Source organism: Ipomoea triloba, chromosome 6 (assembly GCF_003576645.1).
Source record: "Ipomoea triloba cultivar NCNSP0323 chromosome 6, ASM357664v1".
Lineage (NCBI taxonomy): Eukaryota > Viridiplantae > Streptophyta > Magnoliopsida > Solanales > Convolvulaceae > Ipomoea > Ipomoea triloba.
This window is the reverse complement of record NC_044921.1, coordinates 20645523-20661133: the sequence shown is the minus strand read 5'-3', so window position 1 is coordinate 20661133 and position 15611 is coordinate 20645523. Positions and strand designations below refer to the sequence as shown.

General features: G+C 32.2%; 2 protein-coding genes across 4 annotated transcripts; one reads left to right on the top strand and one right to left on the bottom strand.

Annotated features, from left to right (window-relative positions):
* The first annotated feature begins 6197 nt into the window (after positions 1-6197).
* On the top strand, positions 6198-7437 carry LOC116023643 (transcription factor MYB26). The gene is made up of 3 exons (XM_031264644.1): positions 6198-6330; positions 6471-6600; positions 6699-7437. Exons 1-3 carry the CDS (start codon positions 6198-6200, stop codon positions 7435-7437), a joined length of 1002 nt encoding a protein of 333 aa, XP_031120504.1.
* Positions 7438-11434: 3997 nt separating this feature from the next.
* Positions 11435-14695, bottom strand: LOC116021931 (heterogeneous nuclear ribonucleoprotein 1-like). Of its 3 annotated transcripts, none has more exons than XM_031262461.1 (7): positions 14615-14695; positions 14164-14405; positions 13772-13812; positions 12644-12807; positions 12443-12545; positions 12206-12375; positions 11435-12113 (listed from the first exon to the last, which is right to left on the bottom strand). In XM_031262461.1, exons 2-7 carry the CDS (start codon positions 14373-14375, stop codon positions 11634-11636), a joined length of 1170 nt encoding a protein of 389 aa, XP_031118321.1. In that variant the 5' UTR covers positions 14376-14405; positions 14615-14695; the 3' UTR covers positions 11435-11633. The 3 variants fall into 3 exon arrangements, with proteins under 3 accessions (XP_031118321.1, XP_031118323.1, XP_031118324.1); XM_031262463.1 differs by having other exon boundaries at positions 14550-14692; XM_031262464.1 differs by lacking the exon at positions 14615-14695 and adding an exon at positions 14550-14574 and having other exon boundaries at positions 14164-14401.
* Between the last annotated feature and the right edge of the window lie 916 nt (positions 14696-15611).

Genomic DNA, 15611 nt, shown 5'->3' with positions numbered 1-15611 from the left:
AAAAGAAGCTCCATATGTTGTAAAATTTAGGTTTACTAATAGTGAAATTGGCACCTGTTTAAATTCAATCAGACATGTTAGGACTAATAATCTAATATGCTATAAAATAGAGTTCACGTTTATTAAGAATATACTAGTAGTTTGTATGTGCAGTGTGCAAAATTTATGACTAATATTAAAATATTATTTCAAAAAAAAAAGACTAATATTAAAATATCGATAAATTAAAATAATTAAAAAATTAATCCAAATTATATTTTACAATTTCTTGAAGTGATAAATTTAAATTATGATATTTGAAAAATATTAAGAAAAAAGAAAGAATTTTTATTTTTATTTAATAATAATGTAAATAATTTTCATATATTTATATTTACAAAAAAAAAATCTATAATACAAAGTTAACACCAACATATATTGCTATATATACACAAATAATATATGTATTATATACACATGCATATAATTTAACACTCATAAATATTTAATTAAAAATATATAATCTACAATTATATTATTATATTAACTGTTATGTTATGATTTTAATAACATGATAATTAAAGAATAGGAAAAAAATGATAGATGTTGGAGTATGGTAATTAATAGTGATTGAGTCATCAATATTACTATATTAGTGATGGATTGCGAGAAATTTAAATCATTCAACACAAACTTTATTACATTGACGAATAAATTTCATTGCTAGAAGAAAGTAGCTAGTGATTTTTTTTTGGGTTCTTTTTTATAATAATTAGGATATGGAATGAGAATAATACTTCCCTAAAATATATATAGCATTTATCCTATTTCTTATTAACAGTTTTGGAAATACTTTAGCAAATAGCAACTGAAAAGATTAAATGCGGAGTAGGTCTTGTGTGGGGCAATCTTACGTGAGAAATGCAATACTTTTAAGTTAAAATATAATATTTTTATATAATCATAAAAAAGTATAACTAATTAATCATATATATATATATATATATATATATATATATATATATATTTTAATTTATAATTTCATTTTAGTATAAATAAAATCATAATATAAGTACAAGGATAAAGTTTAAAAGTCTTAAAAATAATAATCAATATTTATTCAAGTAATAATAAATAAACCATTTTACGAAATAAAACTACTTAATTTTTTTTTTTACAAAGAATCAATAATGTAGTTAAAATAAATTATTACGATATTTATGTATTACAATTACTATTATCATTATCAAAAAAAATTAATATTTTATTAATAATAAATTTATAATAGATTTATGTTTATTTTTTAAGAAATGAATGAAAGAGAAAAAGTCAATTTTCTTACTCTCAGCCAAAAAAATATTTTTCGAGTTTCAAAATCAACTCTTAATGTAAAATTTAGATTGGGTTAGAATAGTTAATAGTATTTCAATTAAATTGACGTACAATTCTTTTTTAATATGTTAGATGACATGAAACTATTTTTACCAAAAATTATTAGGATTTTTTAAATAAATATTTATTGAAATATAGGTTGCAATTTGATTATTGCACTTCAAAAGCTATGGTTTTAAAAAGGTATTTGTAGATGGTGGGGAATATAATTATTGTGAAAATGAGATTTTAAAAAAAGTTTTAATTTTGGCAATCAATAAGAAAAACAGTTTAGGATTATACATGATTGTTTGATCAGTGTAATCATCGAATTAAAATTGGATTACACAAAAAACATAACAGAAACCGAAGAAAACTAAGAATATAATTGAAGAAAAGCTAAGGCTATACATATATAAACCTTAACAAAATCTAGATTCAAAATTGATATTGACCGGCCAACCATCTGCCTATCCCTTTTTGTGTGTGGTCAGTTTGAAAATTGTATTTGGAAGGGGACAAACAAAATAAAACCAAATTAGAATAATAATCATTAATTTTTGCACCATATATCTCTTGGAACTACACTAAGGTATCATAATTAGGTGGTTCATGATATGTCAAATAGCCATGATTGCATTGTCCTTAAGTACATTATATTACTAATTTTAATTTTTTTTTCCACATTTTTCTTGATGCACATATTATAAGAATGGAGTGGTGAGATCTAAATTTAAATTTATTATATTTTGAGTAAGAATATTTCTCTATCTAATGACTTCTATATGGATGATACACACACTTTTTTTTTTGAATACTATTGACTCTATTACAATACAGTATCTGTTCAACTACTTTCTCAACCTATTGAAGCACAAAGCGTCAAATATCGAGGCTTAAACCCACCCCCTTCTATATGAGAGTGCAACCAGGTGCCACTAGATCACAAGGTCTTGGCATACAGACACTTGTTTGTCATTGACAAGTTAAAAGTTTAGAAGGGAGACGGTTGAATAAACTTTTTATAAATCACAAAATTGTGCTCACAACAGAATGAAGTCGTTTACTTGACTTTTTGAAATCAGTTTGAAGCTTTCATTAAGTAAATGAGTTTAGGAAATGTGCTTAAGAGTGTGTTATATGAATTGTGTCAAATAAAGAATGTAAAGTAAAAAATAGTAGAAAGAGAGAGTTTTTAGAATAATTCAACAAAGTGGTATAATCCCTTAATCCACACTATATTTGATTATTGTTTTAATCTAGTGCTACTTGCTATGGGGAAATTAATAATCTAACAAACCTAGAGTGTGTTTAATTTGTTGGTTAGGTCTTGGATCTTTCGCTTTATTAATGATATTAACAAGAATATCATATAAGGTTTCTAGGATAGTTGCTTGGTAAGGGAAATAGTTATTACGAATTTGCATTGGATCTTAAATGAGAAACCTAGCTAAGTCTTGTAGTGAAGAATATTTTATAAGATTATGCAGGTAAAACACACTATTATAAAAGTTTATGATTTCTCTTACTAAATAACAAGGTGATTAGACCAAAAATTTTGAAATGCATAAAGATTCAAATTTCATAATATTGTTTTTCTATAAGATTCACAAATTAAAGGATGTAAAATGATATTTTTAGACTATAAAAATTCATTTGTGAGCTTTGCAACAGTGCAATCAAGAATTGTGTCAGGCAAAAGATGAAATAAGCTAGAATTGTGTCCTCTACACTATATAAGACATTATTCTCTCCTCTTAAATCATCATCTTTCGGTTCATTCAATCCCACTGGTCTAGTGGTTTGAAGTCCTAAACTCTAATCCATACGTCAAAGTTTGATTTCTAGCAGTAACATTATTTTTTCTAGTCCAGTCCACTATTATTAGGGCCACTGTTTTGTGTTATCTCGGGGTTTGTACGTATCGTTTTGGGCCTAGCGCTGCGAGCAATAATACTACCATTTTCCTATCCGTTATGGTAGACTCGCTCCCGACAAAATCATAAATATATTAAAATATAGTATGTAATGTAATATAAATATTTTTTTCTTTAATTAAAAAAAATTTAGTTAGCCCACGAGGACCGCCAACCTGCCTGGGTGGCTTTTGGGGCCAAAGAAATTTGACACGTGGGCTTCGTGAGCCAGCCTCGCAAAATTTTGAGTCCGTCGTGGGGCAAGCATAATGGGGTGTGGTTGTCCACATTGACACCCCTAGTTGGTTGCGACTTAAGAGAAAGCTGGGATGCTACTTTTTTTTTTTAATTTTCTAATTTCACCTAATATTCATCTCCTTACGTGACAATATATGATTAATTTTTTTTTTTTGTATTTGATTAATAAGTATATTGATTTTTTTAAGGAGGAGTGATTAATGTTGATTTATTCACGTTAGCCAATGAATAAAAAAAAGTTTTATAGCCATATCAGAATGTGAGCACTAGAAGGTAAAATAAGTAGAAGGAAACTAGCACTATTCATGACATAATTACTATAACACTCCTAAATAACCATGTGGTCTAGTTGCACGAAGTGACTTTCTGGTAAAAAAAAATTACTATAGCACTCTATTTTAGGAAAGTATCTTGAGCTGTTGAGCACATGTTGACGGACTAAGAATAAGGAAACCCGATATTAAAGCGTACGTTTGGGTAGTTCTCATAATCATCCATTCGATCTCCATAGCTCAGTATATCTTGTAATGCCCTAACTCTCGATGTTTACAGAGTTTGTGCTTGGTCTGTCATATCGTCCACTAAACTCGAGCTCAAATTATTATACTGTCGACCACAAAGCATTATGGACCATGGTCTAAAATGGTGCCCTTTTTTTCATTAAAAAAAACGGCATTCGTCCGTGCCGTTAGGAGTAAAGTAGCTCTATGTTATTGTAAGTGTGTAACATATTCAGTTTCATTTTATATACAGTACAGTTTCATTTTAACACAACTAGAGTTTCTTTTCGATATAATAACTACAGTTTCATTCGACATTATACACTCAAATATGTGAAACTGTTATTCAGTTTCATTTTATATACAGTGCAGTTTCCTTTCAACACAATTACAGTATCATTTCGATATAACTACAGTTTCATTGAACAATATACACTCAAATATGTGAAATTATTATTAAGTTTCATTTTATATACACTGCAGTTTCCTTTCAACATTTCAATATAACTACAGTTTCATTTGATAATATAAAAATAAATGTGAGACAGTATGATTTGAGATAAACTGTAGTTTCATTTACGGAACTCCGTTAACCTGTGACGACAGTCGTTTCTTTACTTAAAGAAACGATGCTGTTTTTGGACCATGGTCCACGATATAACAACTGAAACTCGAGCTAGCTAGCCTATCAAGGTAGTCATAGTATCAAACCAGTTCTTATACCGTTGACCAAAGTCAGAAAACGACGTCGTTTCAATAAGTGGGAGAAACGGCTCCCGTAAATCTCTGTAATTGATACTACAGTTCATCTCAAATGATACTACAGTTGTGTTGAACTATTACTGCAGTTGTCGGAGGCCGTTTCATTCGTCTGGAACTACAGTTGTGTTGAAAAGGAACTACAGTTGCGCGCAGAATAGAGGCAGTTTTATCGTATGTTTTCATTAATCAAAACGACGTCGTTTTGTCACTTGAACCATAATGTTTGGTGGATTGCGGTCCACAGTAAAATTTGCGGTATCAAACTGCCAACGACATAACCCATTGGATCAAGCGTGTATTATATTTTTTATTTTAAGAAAATAACTACTCCGTAACATGTTGAGACCTATTTACTACAATTAAACAGAAAGGAGGATAATTTTGATTACAATCTGTAATAAAACGATGTGGTAATTAACTGGCATCCTTAATTAATTCCTGGTTTTCTTCAAAAAGACAACTCAGCTGACGTAGTAGGTCTTCTCGGTCATTCTTCAACTGGAATCCACTCAGCTCACCACAATACAACACAAACACTTACACGAGGTGGGTGTGTATACATATGACAAAGTTATAATGGTATATATATATTGGTGTAATCAATCTTTATTACTTTAGTAAAAAAGATATTAGTGTCAATTAATATCTTAGAAACTACCAGGTGTCGAGATGATAGGACCCACTGAGTTTAATTAATTGTCCTTATTTCCATACAAAAAGATATTAGTGTCAATTGATATCTTAGAAACTACCAGGTGTCGAGGTTGTAGGACCCACTGAGTTTAATTAATTGTTATTGCTTTGATACAAAAAAGATATTAGTGTTAATTGATAGTTCGATATCTCAGAAATTATATATTAGGTGTTGATGCGGTAGGACCCATCAGATGTAATTAATTATTATCACTTTATTCGATACATACAAGAAAGATATTAGTGTTAATTGATACCTTAGAAACTACCGGGTGCCGAGACGAGACGGTAGGACCCACCAAGTATGCATGCATGGTGACCCGTGGTGAATAGCCAACTCGTACCCCAAACATCGCATAGTTAAACTTATAAGACATCAGTTGTTGTGTTCCATCTGATCTTCCACTGTACACTCCTTTAAAATTACCAGAATCCCTAAATTAATCTGCAGGGCCCATCTCTCTCTCTCTCTCTCATAATTTTAACGTTAAATTCATAGATTCCCTGGTCAGTCGGGTCACAAATGTCAGATGGATCGGCGTACTTGCTTGAACCCCGCTGTTTTCTTCATTTCTGCCATCTTTTCTTTGATTTCATGGACTACGTACTTTCCAGCTAGATAAGCCTGCCTTTTTCAATTCTTCTTAAATTAGTATATATTCTTCTTATTATATATTCTTTGTGATCTGATCAAAGCAAGCAAGCTAAGCTAAGCAAGATGGGACACCATAATTGCTGCAACAAACAGAAAGTGAAGAGGGGGCTTTGGTCACCTGAGGAAGATGAGAAACTCATCAACTATATCTCCAACTATGGCCATGGCTGTTGGAGCACCCTTCCTAAACTTGCTGGTATATATATATTTATATATTTTCTTCAATTCACCCCGCCCTTAATTATTACTCCGATCCATTGTTAGGCCAGACAATTTCTGTACTGTGACTTATTTTGGGTGACGAGAGAAACTCACAACCAGATCTGAGTTGTGCAGGGTTGCAGAGGTGCGGGAAAAGCTGCAGATTGAGATGGATAAATTACCTGAGACCGGATTTGAAACGTGGGAGTTTCTCTCCTCAGGAAGCTGCGCTTATCATTGAACTCCATAGAATTCTGGGCAACAGGTACATATATATATACCTAGCTAGCTGCTACCTAGGTCATTTTGATTAATTAATGTCTTATGTTGTATTTTGTTTTCAATTGTATGTGTTGGGTGAAGGTGGGCACAGATAGCGAAGCATTTACCGGGAAGAACGGACAATGAAGTGAAGAATTTCTGGAACTCAAGCATCAAGAAGAAGCTCATCTCTCATGGCGGCCGTCTCTCTCATCATTTACCCTCTTCACCTGCGCCTATTCTCTCCAATGTTTCTTCAAACCCTAATTTCCAAACTTTCTATTCGCAGCTTCCCAGTAGTAATAATCCTAATTTCATCCAAAACAACAACAATGTTGTTCTTAATGTCCCCGCGCAATTACAAGCGGAAGATCAGATGAACAATTTGGTGTTTCCAGTTATGCCCTCGGTTCCATTGCCGCAGCTGGAGACAACCTCAATTGATCCGACATGGTTTCTCGGATACCCACAACCTCAAAACCTCATAGATCATCACCATTATCAAATTTCCTCGTACAACAACAATAATTTTGATAATGAAATGATGGTCCCTCTTCTTCATCATGAGGATGAACCCATTATAATCCCTAAGCTTCTTCCTGGGAATCTCGTTTTGTCATCTTCTTCATTATCTTCTGGTATTGCACAGCAAGATGACTTCATTGTCCCTAACCCCATCCCATATTCTCATCATGATCTCCAAATTCCCACCTATGAAATCATGCCATCCATGCTGCCACCAATGCCGGCATTGTCACTGTCTTCATCTTCGTCGTCGTCGTCTTTTTCTGCAGTGCCATGTAGCCAAATCCTCATGAATCCTTCAACCTGGGTTCCTTAAAATGGCAGTATATGTAAATGTGCTTCGATTTCATCCTTGTTATACATACATTTATCAAATCCTTGGGTGAAAGTTTGCTTAGCTTCTTTGAGAAATGTGTAATTAGTTCTGGAGAATGTTTCTTGCAGCTACTTTAATGTGTTTCAGTACTTATATATATCCTTCATCTAATATATATAATGTGTGTTGTTTGTCCTTGTGAATTGTATATATATGTCAATAAACTACCTTCTCAATATCTCAATCTCTTTGACCAGAATTCACATAAGAAATGATTTGATTATGAGTCTTGTAGTGATAAGTTGCATATGCAATCATTGTTACATTCATAGTTTTTTAGCTTTAACACTAAAATTTTGCAGGTCTATCTGAAATGGTTTAGTCAAAATTGAGTCTATTGAAAATAATTTTTCTAGTAGGGTTTACTGGCAAAACTCATGTGGGACTTTGGATCCGTTGATCAATTAAAAAGGGGGGAAAAAAATAGTTTTTGTTAAGTTAATTGAAGGAATAAAGCATGCATGAATGAGAGATTTTAGAGTATTTTCGTAGGTAGAAGACAAAAAAAAAAAAAAAAAGAAATTCGTTTTGAGAAAGTGCGTATTGCAACAATATATATAATGATTGTGCTTTTCCATTCCTTTTCTTTGTTAAAGTATTGATTACGGATTTTTAGGTGTTGCATATGCAGTCTGCACTGTCGCTACTGTCTACTGTAAAGCAAGTGTAACCCTAGATCCATAATTAAGAGTGACGAGGTTTTTGATTGGTCATTTGTTGTCGTCGGGCTCTTCATGACTTCGTTCTAGGGTTTGGTTCAATCACCCATCAGGCGATCCATTAGCATCTTAATTAATTACCTATCTTCAGCAATCTAACTCTCTCTATGTTAGTTGTGGAACAACCACAATGGTGTGGGTTTTTTTTTTTTTTTTTTGGTCAGATTTTTCTAGAGAGGGAACTGGAAAATAAATGAAAAGAAAAAGGAAAAAATAATATCAACAAAAGGTGTCGAGGTTGATTTACATACCTAGCATGCACGTACCTGCTAGGCACTGGTGGTGTGCTTAGCGATCGCGTGCAACTAGTGTGTCTAGCGGATTTACATACTACATTGTAACATAAATGCATTAACATAATGTGTTTTTTAATGAATTTTAATTTAATGTTTTTTTACAGAAATGCATTAACATATATAATGTGTTATCTACGAATTTTAATTAGAATAGCAACTGTACGTACTGGTTGAGTAATACCGAATACTTCCCTTACAAACTCTAATTTAATAATAAGAAGAGTTCAAATCGTGTTTGAAACAAGATTAGATAGACAAAAATAATAATACTTCTTATGAGTTCATGTAGTAGTGAAAATTTGGTGCCTGATTATGTGTGTATATATTTGTATTTATCTTTTCGCTTTTAAAATATATTAAATGGTTTCATGACAGGTGCATATACCCTATGGGTATTGGGTAGTATCAAATAAGTTCTATTAGTTCCAAATGTATATGGGTTCAAGTTTGTGACAGGTCTGAACATGTTGATATGCTTTTGAAAGTTGTAAATAAATGTATTTGAGTTCAGATTCAAGAATTGTTGTTGGCATGAAACTTCATTTTCAGATCAAAAGAAAATTAAAAATCAATCTTAGTAATTTATCTGGTTAAATTTAATAGTTTTAAAGCAATGAGGAAAAAATTATAATGATATTTTAGTAATTTTTTTCAACTTTAAAAGTGTAATTTTAAACACTATAACGTATACTTTTGACTAGTTTGAAAATTCTTAGAACAACTTTTTAGAGTTTATGACTTAATTTTTTTAGTTTGATTTAATATTTCACTTTTTAATTTGGTTTATGGGTTCACTTTTTACTGGTTAAGGTTTAGTATTTACGGTTTAGGTTTTATGATTTATCAAGAAATACACTTTATATTTGTTAAAAATTACATTCTATAGTGTTAAAAATTACACTTTTTATATGAACGATTGAAATTGGTTCTTATATTTTTTCCTTAGCAACATGTTCTCATGTGGATATGCACTATATATACACACACTACGCATAAAGTAGTCATAACCTCATCGTATAGAGACTAGATGAGCATGGACAAAATAGATGTATCCTAACGTACCCAATTTTGAGCCTTAGTATTGGCTACTACGAAATATCCATCCGGTGGCTAGCTTAACAAAAGAAGCTGGACACGAGAATGTGCCATCTACGTAACCACTGAGATTTTGTCCTTGAAAAAATGGAATGAACGAGTTGGGTTGGGTCTTCCAAAATAAATAATTAGAGGATGTAAGTTTTATGGATACAAAGTGGTAGATGGGCTGTTTGTAGGGTATTTATGGATGGGTAAGAGGTGAATAGGACACTAAGTCAGGGGTATGAGAAGAGAAGAGGACACTGAGTCATGACGGTGACGATAGGGTTGGCAAGCATAGATCTTTTAAGTCTACTAAATACTAATACCAGATAAGAACAAAATAATAGTTTTGGAAATGATATACTATTATTTATTTATAAGAATACAAAGAGTTCTAGTTAGGATATAAGAATACAAAGAGTTCTAGTTAGGATGGGTAATAATGGTAATTGTCATAATATAAGGAGAAAGAATGACTACTTCTAGTATGCCGAATACAGTGTCCTAATAGTTTATACATACCAAGAATAGGGTTGTACAAGTTTGTAAACTCGCATTTAATTACTACAAGTACTTATTCGTTTGAGATTTTACAAGCAATATATTAAAATTATATTGTTATTGCATGCTCCCAAAGTAAAAAGTTGACAGAAAATATAAAGAGCAGGCCAACCCCTTTTATTTGGACAATTTATATCATGGATCAAGTCTATATAGTATTATGGACCATTGGACCCTTGATCAAAACGACAAGGTATATAGAATTTGTACTTGTAAGGTACAGAATTTCATAACACAAGACACGCACATGTTATATATTTACTTATTTTTCAAATCTGATTTAGATACATAATTTCTGTTCATAGACACAGAATTTCACAACACAAGACACATAAATTCATAATATAAGATATAACTCTTAAAGATACAAAAATTCACAATATAAGACACATATACATACATCAAGCTATGCCGTGGATTGTGAACCATTTGTCCATGGTATTAGGATTGCTTTATTTTGTCGTAATTAATTATCATGTGTCTCCCATATTTTTAGTTGGTGAAAGCGTATATTCATTGTAACACGACATTCAATCACATGCACTCATATTCCAATTAATTGATGCCACCATATATTTATCTTAATATTATATATTTACATCTTAAGAGATTTTAATTAAATAAATCATTTATAAAAATAATGAATTGTCTTTAAGTGTAATGCTAAATTTCTATTTAAGTATACCGCATTAAATTTTAATTTATAGCTATTATTAATCTTTATAAATAAAAAATTTATTTATTTACATTTTTTATTTATAGTTATTGTTAATCTTTATAACTATTATAAAATTTTAATTTATAACTTATTTTAATAAATAATTATTAATTATTATATTCATTAAAATAAATAATATTTTATTAAAAACTAACTTTATAACGAAAACTAAACACAGAAAAATAAAAATATTTTTTAAAAATCATTTTCTAGATTTCAATGTTTGTTATCACTGTTTAATAAAGAGTTAATTTATAATTCATCACCCCATTAAAAGAATTTACCAAAGACAATAAAAAAAAATTGAGAAATTAGACGTTGAGACAACTTTTGAAGGATATAATTACTGATCATAGAATGCAGCATTTCCATTCTCACTGTGGACTGTGGAGTGGCCAAAAAATCATAATAATTTAAATTTCAGGAAGCTAAAAATAGACATGCTTCATTCAAATGATCAACCAAATATCATTCATGAAATGTTAAGAGATTTTCTCAATCACCATAAAAAAAAAATTAAAAAANAAAAAAAAAAAAAAAAAAAAAAAAAAGGAGGTTTCCTCTTCCCCCAAAACTAATGAAATTATTAGGTTCTAAGGGAGGGAGTGTACAGTGGTACTTTCCTCATAAATCACATACTAATACTAATACATCTACCCAGTGGTTAGTCAAAACAAAGTTAAACTTCATCTCAATAACTATTACCTCACTAAAAGCTCTGATTCAGATTCAGGTACTAGAATTGGAAAGAAATTAAAAGTCTCACTTCCTATAAGGATGGAACCTTCCACCTGCAGCGCCATTGTTTCCATATCCCCCCCTGCCATGGCCCTTGGGTGCACCATACCCAACATTCCCATGGCCTTTGCTGCCATCATACCCACTGCCATGGCCTTTAGCACCACCATAATTACCAGGAGCCGCCCCATAGTTGTTGCCTCCATATCCGGCAGCACCATACATAGCACCACCAAATCCAAATCCATACCCATATCCACCATACCCACCATAAAATGCTGCAGAGTTCATGCCATAATTCCCCATGTAGTGGCCATAAGCACCGTAGCTACCAAACCCACCATAACCCTTGCTCATTTGTCCACCATATCCACTACCATATTCTTCTGCAACATTGTTAAAATTGCCATACGGATTCAAACTACTACCACCAGCATGAGACATTCTACTTTCACTTGGATGATCAATACCAGCTCTTTTTGGCTCAGCCCTCTTAATTTCAACCTGAGATGCCACATATCAAAGTGCATAAATCATTCCCTTTTCCCAAAACACAGAAACTACTAAAGTGAAAGTACAAAGGCACTATTACTCACTTGTTTGCCACTAAGTTCATGCATGCGTCCATCACATAGAACCTTTTCAACAGCATCTTCATTATCAAAAGATACAAAGCCAAAGCCTCTGGACCGACCAGTATTGTGATCCAGCATTATTTGGCATTCAACAATATTACCATATGAAGAGAAATATTCCTTCAATCCACCTAAAATAATTCATGGTTAAATTTTGTAGAGAATGAACAATGATATGAATATATGCAATGTTTTTACCTTCAGTTAGAGAGATTGGAATACCACCAATAAATATTTTCTTTGTTTTTGAAACTCCTCTGAGTGGCATGTCCTCCCTAGGTACTGTCCTCTTTACTTCTACCTAACTCACAAATAAAGAAGTACACAACCTATAAGAAGAGGGAAAGCTATAGAAGTGGGGGAATGCCATACGGTAATTTTATCAAAGGTAAATCTTACCACTCGACCATCAATGACATGTTCTTCCTGCAAAACCTTGCTTGCCACCTCTGCATCAACAAATGTAACAAATCCAAAACCCCGTGGTCTTCCAGAAACCTTATCCATCATTATTACAGAATCAACTATTTCTCCATACTTGCTGAAATACCTGCTAAAAGATTCTGGCAAGGAAAACACCAAATACAAATGAGACTTGGGAAAGGAAAATTTGTACTACATGACATATAAGCTGATATATAATGCAGTTTGTGCAAGAAACAGTGAGAAAAATATGAAAACCATCTCAGAACAGAACAGATATCTTAATGACTAAGGTACCACATATAATGAGGGAACTCTATTTGGCTTATCATCATTCTGCCTAATTCATTTATTCTTTTTGCCTCATGTAATATTCATTTTTTATTCCACCTGTTTTTCTCTTTTGCATTGGCTTTTAATGTTGCACCCACAATTGCCACAAAACCAGAAATTTCCCAATAAAAGCAGCAGGCATCAATAAGAAACCAAGAATTAGTCTACTACATCTCAAAGGTAAAAGTAGTTTTCCTTTACATCTATGCATGTGTTTGTGCAGTACCAGAATGCAAATACACTATCAAAAACTTTGTCCTTCCACCTGCAACTTCATAATTTAACATATTCAAGCAAACTAACTGGTAAGTGTAGTCATATTCTGTTAGATCTAAAGAAAAATGTTATAAGTTGTTGACTATTGTTTCTTACTCATCCATCAATTCAAAGAAGACTTCAGACTAACTAAATATCAATATAAGATCACACTGCAAGGGGTAAAATTAGTTTAGCACTACATAATTTTATTTTTTTTTTCAAATCCTGCAAACATTAATAAATGATAATTGCATATTCAAGGGCTAAATTTTGTAAATATTTAGAAATATAGAATCTTTCTGAATACTCTGGTGATAAAAATAAAAAATAAATAAATAAATAAATAAATAAATAAATAAATAATAAATTGCAGAGTAAAAGAAAAAAACCGTTTCAGACAAATCAATAACATGTTTTTTCCTTATAAGTAACCAAAGGACAAAATCGTCCATCCCCATCTACAGATATAGATGGCAATACAGACACAAAACAAAATGACATGGACTATAATACCTTCAGACGTCTCCCAAGCAATGCCTCCAACAAACAGCTTTCTACCACACAAAAAAAGCAACAGTTAATGTATTGTTCATCATTCCATCCTTGTATTTCTTTGCCATATGCAACACCAAAAACATAAAATAAACAAACAAACACACATACACACAACAATCCCTCTCCCCAAGGAAAACACTTGGATTTGAAAAAGTTGAGAAAAGTGCATGACAATTCTTCTACAAGCCAATGCAAGAGGTTAAAAGCTATGGGTAGTTGGCAACAATTTATAATTATTACAATTTTGATAAGTGGGATTAGAATTTAACAAGCTGGAATAATAAGGTCCAAGAAAACTGTTTTCTAAAATTTAAAAAAAAAAAAAAAAAAAAAGGTCCAAGAAAACTAACCCAGCTGAAGAAGAAGAATCATTGAGTGAATGCTTCAATTCTTGGCTTGCAGCAATATCATCCGCGCTGCAAATTGGCGGTGGTTCCGCATCTTCTCCACCTCCTGAATACAGCTCAGGTTGGTTCTCTTCCTCGTACTGGAGCTCATCTTCCTCTTGGTCGTCGCCGTAAAAGGCGAAGCCGGTTTGTTCGGCCGCCCCGTAATCCATCATGTCAGCCTTACTTTCTTTTTGTGCCTCTGCCTGGAAACGAATAAAAGAAACTACATTCAACGAGAGCCATACGTTCACATTCAACTTTTGTAAATTATTAAAGGCTTTTTTTCTTTATGAACCCTAGAGAAAAAATACATGAAACAAAAACATGCCAAGTATGAGGGTTCTTACTGGCTAGGTTTTAGAAGAGACGTTGACAAGGAGAAGAGATAGTTTAGCAATTGCCGAAACCCTACCTCTTGTGCGGCGGGGCGGAGATGGAGGATCGTCGCCGCGAGAGAGAGAGAGTTTGTGAGTACAGAAAACGAGCAAATCAATAGCTGCGATTATTCGAAGCTGGCGGAAAGATGCTTTTGGAAATTTATGAGTAAGCTTTAAAGTGGTAAAAAGACAACAATGGCCTCCTGTTTGAGTGAAACAATGAAATATTAATTGGCCCCTTTTTTAGAAAATAAACTCCTCATATACTATTAACTAATAACTCGCCAAAGACCTCGTGGTCAAGTGGCACCCGGTGTCCCGATTAACACTCCGTTGACTCGTTGTGCTTCAGTAGTGACTTCGTCTTATTAGACCACAAGAAAAAAATATATATAAGAAAATAACTAAATTGTCATTTTTATTACTATTACTTAAGGGTATTTTAGTCTTTATGCACTCATTCTCTTCTCATTCTCAATAATTCCAATTCCTCCCTATCAAACAATGTAATTTGTATTCCTACTTTATTTCAATCTTATTTTTTTCACTGAATTATAATTCATTTTCTCCATAATTCGCTCCTCCCAACCAAACATCGCTTCAGAGATATAGAGTAAAATGGTCCATGTATCTAATTTTATCAAGAAAATAAAATAAAGAAAAAAAACTTGTTACTTATTAAGAACATAATAAGCTTCGATCTCTCTATAAGCTTATTATGCTTTTCTTTTGTCATGGTTGATTTGAGGGACGTGGGGTTTTGAAATATTTGATTAAGCTCCGTATTTATAACTCCTATGATGTCTTAAGCTCATAATTTCTTGAGAGAGGCCATCGATCTCTCTTTTAAGTATCTTGGTAAACTAGATTCGTCAAGGTATAATCATGCTTGATTATTAGTAGATATTATATAAGGACATTTCACACTCTTTACTAATATACTTCTTATAAACCCAATGGGGTAGCTCGAGTGGCAAATGAGCTCTCTTTGTGGGGAAAAAATCCAGAAGAACTCATGTTCAATTCCCACAA